This window comes from Sinocyclocheilus rhinocerous, unplaced genomic scaffold (assembly GCF_001515625.1).
Source record: "Sinocyclocheilus rhinocerous isolate Xijiao unplaced genomic scaffold, SAMN03320098_v1.1 scaffold737, whole genome shotgun sequence".
NCBI lineage: Eukaryota > Metazoa > Chordata > Actinopteri > Cypriniformes > Cyprinidae > Sinocyclocheilus > Sinocyclocheilus rhinocerous.
This window is the reverse complement of record NW_015632805.1, coordinates 85,164-95,568: the sequence shown is the minus strand read 5'-3', so window position 1 is coordinate 95,568 and position 10,405 is coordinate 85,164. Positions and strand designations below refer to the sequence as shown.

The window sequence follows — 10,405 nt, the reverse complement described above, 5'->3', positions numbered from 1 at the left end:
TGTTAAACTGTAATTTATTTCTGTGATGCGCAGCTGTATTTTCAGCATCATTACTCCAGTCTTCAGTGTCACATGATCTTCAGAAATCAGTATAATATGCTGATTTGCTGCTTAATAAACATTTCTGATTATTATCAATGTTGAAAACTGTTGTGCTGCACAATATTTCTGTGGAAACCGTGATACATTTTATTTTTCAGGATTCACAGATGAACAGAAAGTTCAAAGAACAGCATTTATTTGAAATAGACATCTTTGTGACATTATAAATGTCTTTACTGTGACTTTTGATCCATTTAATGCATCCTTGATGAATAAAAGTATATTATATTCATATTTCAAATAAGTACACATATATACAGTTGTAACGTTTACTGTCACTTACATAAAGTTTATATCTAATATTACATTGTACATTTGTTGTAAAATAACCCATGGAAATCATCTTTACAAATGAATTTGCTTCAAAAATAGTGTAAATTAAAGAAACTGACTGCTGAACACAACTTCGAGGTGTTTTGGTGGAAACTGATATTTTTCTGTGAACTACACGAGTCCACCTTTGAAGTGGATCAAAACCTTTCATCAAAGTTGTCCTAAAACCAAAATGCGTTCTTGTCTTTGGCTTTGATGAACTTTTTTTGATCCACTTCAAATGTTGACTAGTGTAAATGAAGGCGACTGACTTCGACTCTTTCTTCCCGGTTTCTGGCAGCCCAAACAAGCGCGGTCCTCCCACCTATAACGAGCACATCTCCAAGCGTCTGGCTGGTATGCCCGATGTACAGGAGGGCCTCTACCAGCCCGGGACGCCCCACCGCTACCACGAGGCTCGCACCGAGTTCAGGCGGGACAAGTCTCCCGTGCGGCCCCTGGACAGAGAGAAGCCCCCGGGCCGGCTGGAGCGGTCCCCCGGCAGGATGATGGACCCTCGGCTGGACTGCTCACCGGGACGAGTCATGGACCTGCGCAGGGAGAGGTCACCCGGCCGCGCGTTTGAGGAGCCCCGCCAAAGACTGCACACGGGATCAGCTCGAACCCCTATCAACACTGTTAACAAGGTCAGGACGACTGAACACACCAAACACACACACACACTCGATGATGCATTAAAGGCTCAATTGAGATCTTGAGCACCAGTCTAGTGTTCAAAATTCAGAGTGACTCCAATTGATCAAAAACACCAGTATATACCATTTAGTTGTATCAAATGTAAGGCCATAAAAAGTCTTAAATGGTACAAGAAAGTCTTAATTATGATTTCAAAAGGTCTTAAATTTGGGGACGGGAAGACAACAATTGCCTTATGTGACCCTGGACCACAAAACCAGTCATAAGGGTCAATTTTGTGAAATTGAGATGCATACATCATCTGAAGCTGAATAAATCATCTTTCCATTGATGTATGGTTTGTTAGGATCGGACAATATTTGGCCGAGATACAACTATTTGAAAATCTGGAATCTGACTCGTGCAGAAATCAAAACAAATGAGCGCCAACAGAACAACCAGCAAGTTATAGATGCATACTGCGGTAGTAAAAAAAAAAGAAGAAATTTATAATATATGATTTAGGCTACTTGTTTTTCTTTCATTTTCTTAACTCATAATTTAAGTAAAAATATGTTTCTCGTATAGGCCTATTTATTCGTTAAATATATATATATATAGCCTAGCTTTATGATGTTTTTCTCCGCTCGCAGAAGCGCAACAGGTGTTGTTTGCTGCTTTTTGCGCATGTAAAATTAATCCCCGGAAAACAAATGTTAGTATTTTTTAACGTGTCACAGACACTTATCCTTTCTAATTTAAAATAATCTTGTCGGTTAACAATCGGTTAACGAGCGTCGGTTGTCAGTTAGGAAAAATAACCGAAATGAACAATCCCTAGTTTGCACGAATCTGTTGAATGAATGACTCACTCATTCAAACAGTCATTTGGCGCCACCTACTGGTTTGGTTTCATATTTAAAACTATCATTGCATTTTCCCAACATTTCTTATTTGTATGTTTAAAACATATTTAAAACATTAATCTTATGAAATTATTTATGCATTCGAAAATTTTGCAGTGTAAATGCATTTATGGCAGCTCAGCTTCATCAAACAGTCTGTAAATACATCTAATGCCACTTCAGATGCAGCTTCCTGTAAAGTAGAGTTTGTTGATACTGGTTTCATTTGAATGGTAACAGCTCTACAGTTTCTTATTATTCTAACTGAATTAATTGAAACAATGTAAGAATTTGAGGTGAAAGATGACACATAATAAGGTTAGTGAAAAAAGGACAATTTAAGAAACGCAGTAGGAAATGACATCCGTTTTGTTAAAGACAGCAACTCCTTTCCAGTTAATTATTTCTACCTCTTCTAGTCACAGAGCACTTTATTTTGAGAGTTGTTTAAGTGAGAGAACATCTGTAACTTTGTCCAGATTAGGGGGAATTGTCATGTTTAATAATTTTGATGTAATTTTTTTTTGCATTAAAAAAGTATCGATTTTTGTTTGTATATGCTGTCAATTATAGTTTTTAGAAAGAAAATCGGAATCGGTGCATCTCTAATTCAGACCAATGTGAAAATCGACCCATATTTTTACGCAGCAAACACAGCTGTAAATGTGAACCAGTGGATCAACAAGAACCTAATGATAATGCGTTATAAAAACCTAAACAATTAAGACACTAAGATGTATTTATTAAATTAGTATAACTGATTGATAATAGTTTAAATTAATATAATAACTGATACCTTTAGCACTATTTCCCACAATCCAATGCGGAGAACCGGCGAGTTTGAATGAGAGATGACGTTTACATCTTTATTATTTCTGCTTTAACGTTTATTTCATACATTATATTAAAATATGTTATGTAGGCAATAACTCAAGTTTAATATTTTACTAATTTACTGAGGTGGCATTGTTGTTAACTTACAAAAATGATGATAATTTGGTGGATAATTAAAAAATGTTCGTTAATCACAGTAGGTAGTGTATTCATTCTGCTGTAAAATATAACGGTCGCCTGTTAATTATCTTATCTGAGCTCAAAACGCTGCTCATGAGAGTGTCAAGAAACTAAAAATAATAAATACATAAAATTATGAACGTGTTAATGTGTTTATTTTTGATCTCAGTATTTTAATAGTACTTAATGATTATGAACATAAAAGCATTACAATACAAATTAATAATATACCATCGATGAAACCACAAAGCTTTCATACATTATATTAAAATATGTTATGTAGGCAATAACTCAAGTTTAATATTTTACTAATTTACTGAGGTGGCATTGTTGTTAACTTACAAAAATGATGATAATTTGGTGGATAATTAAAAAATGTTCGTTAATCACAGTAGGTAGTGTATTCATTCTGCTGTAAAATATAACGGTCGCCTATTAATTCTTATCTGAGCTCAAAACGCTGCTCATGAGAGTGTCAAGAAACTAAAAATAATAAATACATAAAATTATGAACGTGTTAATGTGTTTATTTTTGATCTCAGTATTTTAATAGTACTTAATGATTATGAACATAAAAGCATTACAATACAAATTAATAATATACCATCGATGAAACCACAAAGCTGACGCGGAGGTATGTATAATTACAAAATAAAGTCATTTTGAGTGTTATTGCTATTAATATTATTTTCTAAAATAAAGTACATGACGATGTTTTTGCAACAGCTCCAAGTCTCACACGCCGTGTATACGTCACCGGCCGAATCCGTTCACTTATTTAGTTCACTCCTTTCTGATATAGTGCACTCAACTGTCATACACTATATAGGGATTAGTGAACGAGTGAGAGATTTCAGACACAGTTTGTGACTGGTCTTGCTGGTGTTAATGGTGTGTGTTTGTGTGTCCAGCAGGTGTGGGATCAGTCATCGGTGTAAGAGTCATCAGTGAAGAACATCAGATCTCGTCCGGATGAGGAAACTCTCAGCACAACGTCTCGCTCACAAGGCCTTACAAACACAAGACGGTCACACACAGATCCGGCCAGCGTTTACTAAACCTCACACATACACACACTCTCTCTCTCTCTCACACACATACACACACTCTCTCTCTCACACACACACACATACACACACTCTCTCTCTCACACACACACACACACACACACTCTCTCTCTCACACACACACTCTCATTTCCGTTCACTTCATTCGCGCTGATGTTTAACCAGAAATGTAGCCTTTGTTTTCTCATTTTTTATGATTATGGTCTGATAGCATTATCTATAGCCACTAATAAACTAAAGTTTATCTTTATCTGAGCCTCTGCGTCTGAGTTTTTCTGTACTTTTATAATCTTTTTTTTTTATTCAGGTGAAACTGAATATTTAATGAGAATAAATGTGGGACAAGATGATTTCTGAAGTGGAGCGAGTTGTTACGTTTTGATGAAAGATTATGAGGATGAACTTTGAAATGGATTGAATCATGAGACCAAAAGCGTTTATTAAGTCAGTTTTGATTTTATGTTGACCTCATAAGAGTCTGATGCTGCTCTAGTTTGGCTTTTAATATTATAAGTCCATATGTCTGGGACTGAACGATGTAGGGCCTTGAAAATGAAGATTCCATAAGTAAAAAAAAGGAATTAGAATCTAAAATCATATTGTAATATCTTCAATAGTTCTTGAGTTTCAGGCACTCAAACTTTGGGAAAAGAATATTTATGGCATTCAATACAGTTTTGACAGAAGGAAATGAGATACATTTCTAGTTTCAACATTATGTATTTTTCAGATATTCCTCTTTAAAAGAAATGAAGTATCATATTTATGCAAAGTGACCCACATTTGGTTTTTGACCGCTGAAAATGTGTGCAATTTAACAATATACTCCTGGAGCCATGTTTAGATATCTCTGGAACCGAACCATACACAGGGCCTTAAAAAATGAAGATGCCAAATGAGACCCAATATCTAAAAGGGCGTTAAGATATCTTCAATACTACTTGAAATACAGGCATGCAAACTTTGGAGAAAAAAACTTTTTCCCATTTTTGAATGGTCACCATCGGTGTATAATGTAACAAAGATTGCTGAAGTCAACAGATTTTACTAATAAACCTGCTGATCTCTGTGTAAAATTAATATAATGATGCTGCCATCTTTCTGAAGTCATTTTTAACCCCCTGTAGTTTGGCTCTGAATTAAAAAACAGGTTACAAAATTGCGTTTTTTTGGGGGTTCAATGTTATAGTTTTTACTAATATTTTGTATTAACTTTTATTTTTATATATTCCATTATTATTTTAAATCAAGTTAAAGTTTTAGTAGTTTTTGATTATTATTAATTTAGTTAACTAATAAATTCGTTTTTTTTATTTTAATTTTCAAGCCAATTGCCAACGCACGTTTTTAAACATTTTAATTCAGTTAACATTTATTTCAAGTAACTTTTTTTTCCCCTGAATCTTTGAGTTTTAGTTTAACCTTCTGATAATAACCCTGATTTGGTTTAAACATCGGCAGATTGAAGTGTAAATTTAGCAGGTTCTGGGAAATGCTTCCTCATTTATTTACAAAATATATTTTTGTGGTAATTTATAGATCCACCACACATGGAAAGTTGATTGATAACACTGCAGTTAAGTCACATAATTACGTGTTTGCATAGAATATATGTGACCCTGCAGCACAAAAGCAGTGTTAAGTCGCTGGGGTATATTTGTAGCAATAGCCAACAATACATTGTATGGGTCACAATTATACATTTTTCTTTTATGCCAAAAATCATTAGGATATTAAGTAAAGATCATGTTCCATGAAGATATTTTGTAAATTTCCTACCGTAAATATATCAAAACTTAATTTTTGATTAGTAATATGCATTGCTAAGAACTTCATTTGAACAACTTTAAAGATGATTTTCTCAATATTTAGATTTTTTTTGCACCCTCAGATTCCAGATATTCAAATAGTTGTATCTCGGCCAAATATGATTCCAGATTTTCAAATATTGTCCTATCCTAACAAACCATACATCAACGGAAAGCTTATTTATTCAGCAAATCTCAATTTCAATGGGGTATTTCATATTAAGCAGTTTTTCTTTTCCTTCAGGCTCTTAATGATTAATGTTTATTTCTTCATCTCTCAATAATCATTGCATTATATGTTTGGATCATTTCAATCTCGTCTTGTGAAGACATATTACTGGAGATATAGAGCGCCGACTGATACTTAGATCATTTTATGTCAGTATCTGTTATAAAGAGTTACACTGATTTACATTACAAGCATCAGAATTCCATCATATAAATATCAGCGTCTGCTCCAGATTGCATATTTTTGCTCAGTTTTTGAATAAAATTAAGCAGCTTTTTCCTCCATATTCTCACTATAACTGTCTATATGAGCCATAAAAGCCTGATGGATCAAATATGATACAAAAACCAGACAGACGTGGTTCAGGTTGGCAGTGTGCTGTGCTTTAGTTTCATTCACACAAGCGCCTCCATCAGCGACAGCGGCGGCTCGTACAAACACAGAGAGGAACGACAGCAGCATTGTGGGAGATTTCATCAGCAGACGTGTTTGAGATCAGACACAGATCGTCCTGATGAGATTCAGGCCACGCTCTGAGATCCTGTGCATGTATTGCTAGAGTTCATCAGGCTTTCATTGCATGGGCTGTACACGTCACATAATATACACAGATTCAAGTGTGCTAAACTCCTCCGAGCAGATCCGTCAGGAGAACATGATTATAAGAGCCGTGTCCTACAAGACGTTCACATGAAAATGAAGTTCAGTCATCATTTACTCGCTCTCATGGTGCTTCAAACCCGTAAGAGTTTCTTTCTTCACTGCAGCTCCTGCTTATTAACATCAACATTGTGCACCATTTTTAGTCTTTTTGAAGCATGCCATATAAAAATAATCAAAGGAAAAGCTTGGGGGCCAGATTCACAAAGAATAAAATTCTTAATATTTTCTCGTTTTCAAATTTAAGAATATTTTCTATTCCTAAAAATTAGTGCTGTCTTAACAATTAATCGCAATTAAAAACAAGTTTTTGTTTACATAATATACAGTATATATGTGTGCTGTGTATATTTATTATGTATATATATATATATAAATACTAACACATGCATGTATATATTCATGAAAAATATATTTATATAAAATATAAGAATATAAATATATGCATGTAAATATTTACTGTATGTGTGTGTATTTATATAGACATAATACACACATATTTTGTAAACAAAGACTTTTATTTTGGATGCGATTAATCGTTTCACTGGTAAAAATATTTCTTCAGAAAGTTGTTTCTTATGAAGAATCTGACATCCTGAAAAAAAAAAGTTCTTAAAATCATCATAACTTTTAAAGTTTAAAAATAATAAAATATTTCCTTAATTAAAAATTAAAATAACCTCAAACTAGTCTTAAATGCCCAAAGGTAAGACGTTTAATGAATTTATTGAAATTTAGTAACAACTCGACAAAAACGTGTAATTAAATGTATAATTAATAAAGTTTTCATTCAGCAGAATTGATAATTATTTTTAAAACTTGCTTAGAATTTATTCAAGAATTTCATTTAAGAATATTCTTGGAATTTATCTTTAGAAATATCTTTTTTATCTCTATTTTTATGAATCTAGGTGAAATCAGATAAACTCCAAATAAAGCCTGGCATTTTCTTCTTGAGAATAAAAATAAGACATTCTTGCGCACTTTTCTTTTTGTGTATCATGACCTTGGAATTCATCATAAGAAATGACTTAAATTCCATAAAGTTCACAATTCACAAAAACTTTAGGAAATGTCTTCTTTTCTAAGAACATTTACATGAATCAAATGACATCCTGAAAAAAAAAAGTTCTTAAAATCATCATAACTTTTAAAGTTTAAAAATAATAAAATATTTCCTTAATTAAAAATTAAAATAACCTCAAACTAGTCTTAAATGCCCAAAGGTAAGACGTTTAATGAATTTATTGAAATTTAGTAACAACTCGACAAAAACGTGTAATTAAATGTATAATTAATAAAGTTTTCATTCAGCAGAATTGATAATTATTTTTAAAACTTGCTTAGAATTTATTCAAGAATTTCATTTAAGAATATTCTTGGAATTTATCTTTAGAAATATCTTTTTTATCTCTATTTTTATGAATCTAGGTGAAATCAGATAAACTCCAAATAAAGCCTGGCATTTTCTTCTTGAGAATAAAAATAAGACATTCTTGCGCACTTTTCTTTCTTTCTTAAGAAGATTTTTGTGTATCATGACCTTGGAATTCATCATAAGAAATGACTTAAATTCCATAAAGTTCACAATTCACAAAAACTTTAGGAAATGTCTTCTTTTCTAAGAACATTTACATGAATCAAATGAACTTGTCATTTAAATGTGTTCAGAAGGTTTTTGTGAATCGTACAGATTTTGGAATTTATTGTAAGAAATGTTTTCTTAGGAATATTTCCGTGAAGCATTAGAACTTGCAATTTATCGTAAGAAGTGTCTTAATTTCAGAAGATGTTCGCAAATCTTATGAACTTCTTGGAATTTATCTTAAGAAATGTGTTAATGTCTTTAAGAATATTTATGAATTGTACAAACTTAAAAATAATCTTAGGGAATGTCTTAAAGGGGCAGTATGTAATATTGATGCACATTTCAGAGTACAATTACTGGCTATAGCACTGTTTTTCAGAGACATGACGTTTCCTAAATATCTACAAACGTGTTATTTTTTGGCTTTAGAGGAGTCAAAAAATTACATAGAGCACCTCTAATTTCATCATATTTTCATGAATCGTACAAACTTCTTGGAATTTGTCTTAAATGCCTTAACTTATTTTTTGAGAAGATTTTTGTGAATCCGGTCAAACTTGTGTTTTTCATTGCATCGATCAGTGAATCTGGGAAGAAACATCATGCACTGATTACAAATTTAGCTCGTTTGTCTTCTTAAAGGAGACACTGCAGGCAAAAACACTGTTTTTGATGGTAAAAAACATCTGATGGAAAGAAAACATCCAAAAGACACCGTTTATCTATTTGTGTCAATAGATTTCAATTACATATTTTCAAAAGCTGTTTTCTCAAAATGAGTTTTTTTCTCCTACACCGAGCCATAAATCTCCACTTCAGTAGCACTTTACATTTTTATTCCCGTCTGTATCCTGAAGGTTTTTACGGTGATTTGGTCATATATAATTTGCTTGATTATATACATTTTATTCCCCCCACAATTGTGAAAATATATTGTTTTAAGTATTTTCTGAATTATGGAGAAACAAACACAAGATTGACTCTAACATGTGACCCTGGAGCACAAAACCAATCTAAAAAAAAATTGGGAAAGCTGAATAAATAATCTTTCCATTGATGTATGGTTTGTTAGGATAGGACAATATTTGGTTGAGATACAACTATTTGAAAATCTGGAATCTGAGGGTGCAAAAAAATCTAAATATTGAGAAAATCATCTTTAAAGTTGTCCAAATGAAGCTCTTAGCAATGCATATTACTAATCAAAAATTAAGTTTTGATATATTTACGGTAGGAAATTTACAAAATATCTTCATGGAACATGATCTTTACTTAATATCCTAATGATTTTTGGCATAAAAGAAAAATGTATAATTTTGAGCCATACAATGTATTGTTGGCTATTGCTACAAATATACCCCAGCGACTTAAGACTGCTTTTGTGCTCCAGGGTCACAAATTGTCAAAAAATTAAATAAGAATTTTGAAGCTGACTTCATCCAGTGTTCAGATTTTTGTACTAGAAATTTATGCAAATTAGCACATATTTAGTAGCATAATTAAATAACATTTTAGAAAACTTGTAATACAAAAAATGTTTGCAATTATTAATGTAATCGATCAACTGAGTTTGGCGATAACTATTAGTTAATTTTTTTTTACCCTATTCACCTGCAGTGTCTCACCTTAAGTAAATATTTGAGAACTTTTTTTTAGGAACTGCACTTTTGAATATTCTTTAGAATTTCTGATAAGATGTGTGTGACTCGCCCCAGATGCTGAAGTGTTGTTTAGTGTTGCACAGAAGTCAGTCACTCTTACGGCTCTGTGTGAGCGAGGGGTTGGTTTATTGGGCCGGATGCGGCTCTCAGTTGGAGCTGGCGGCGATGGGTTTCTCCAGCTCGGCGGGGGGCCGCAGGTGACTGCAACACGCCTGACACACGTGACTGTGCTCACGGAGCTGCTGACTCGACACCGCCACCTTCTGATCGCAGCAGCTGCCGCAGAAAACATTCCCACAGTTCCTAGAGGACCGAGAGAGAGTCTGGTGAGTGTCTGTGAGCAGTTTAAACTTCCAATGCTGTTTTATAGATATAGACTTAATACAAGTACTTCAGTTTCACTATATATATATATATGTGTCC

The 10,405-nt window shown here is 33.2% G+C and overlaps 2 protein-coding genes across 2 annotated transcripts in view; one reads left to right on the top strand and one right to left on the bottom strand.

Annotated features, from left to right (window-relative positions):
* The window catches only part of cita (citron rho-interacting serine/threonine kinase a), an 84,434-nt gene extending 80,332 nt beyond the window's left edge, over nt 1–4,102 (top strand). The window contains exons 45-46 of the mRNA XM_016556183.1: nt 716–1,061; nt 3,884–4,102. Of these exons, the coding sequence (XP_016411669.1) occupies nt 716–1,061; nt 3,884–3,907 (370 nt within the window). The 3' untranslated portion in view covers nt 3,908–4,102. The remainder of the gene's footprint in view (nt 1–715; nt 1,062–3,883) is intronic.
* The window catches only part of LOC107743064 (myotubularin-related protein 3), a 47,978-nt gene that overhangs the window by 8,864 nt on the left and 28,709 nt on the right, over nt 1–10,405 (bottom strand). The window contains exon 20 of the mRNA XM_016556168.1: nt 10,083–10,285. Within this exon, the coding sequence (XP_016411654.1) occupies nt 10,129–10,285 (157 nt within the window). The 3' untranslated portion in view covers nt 10,083–10,128. The remainder of the gene's footprint in view (nt 1–10,082; nt 10,286–10,405) is intronic.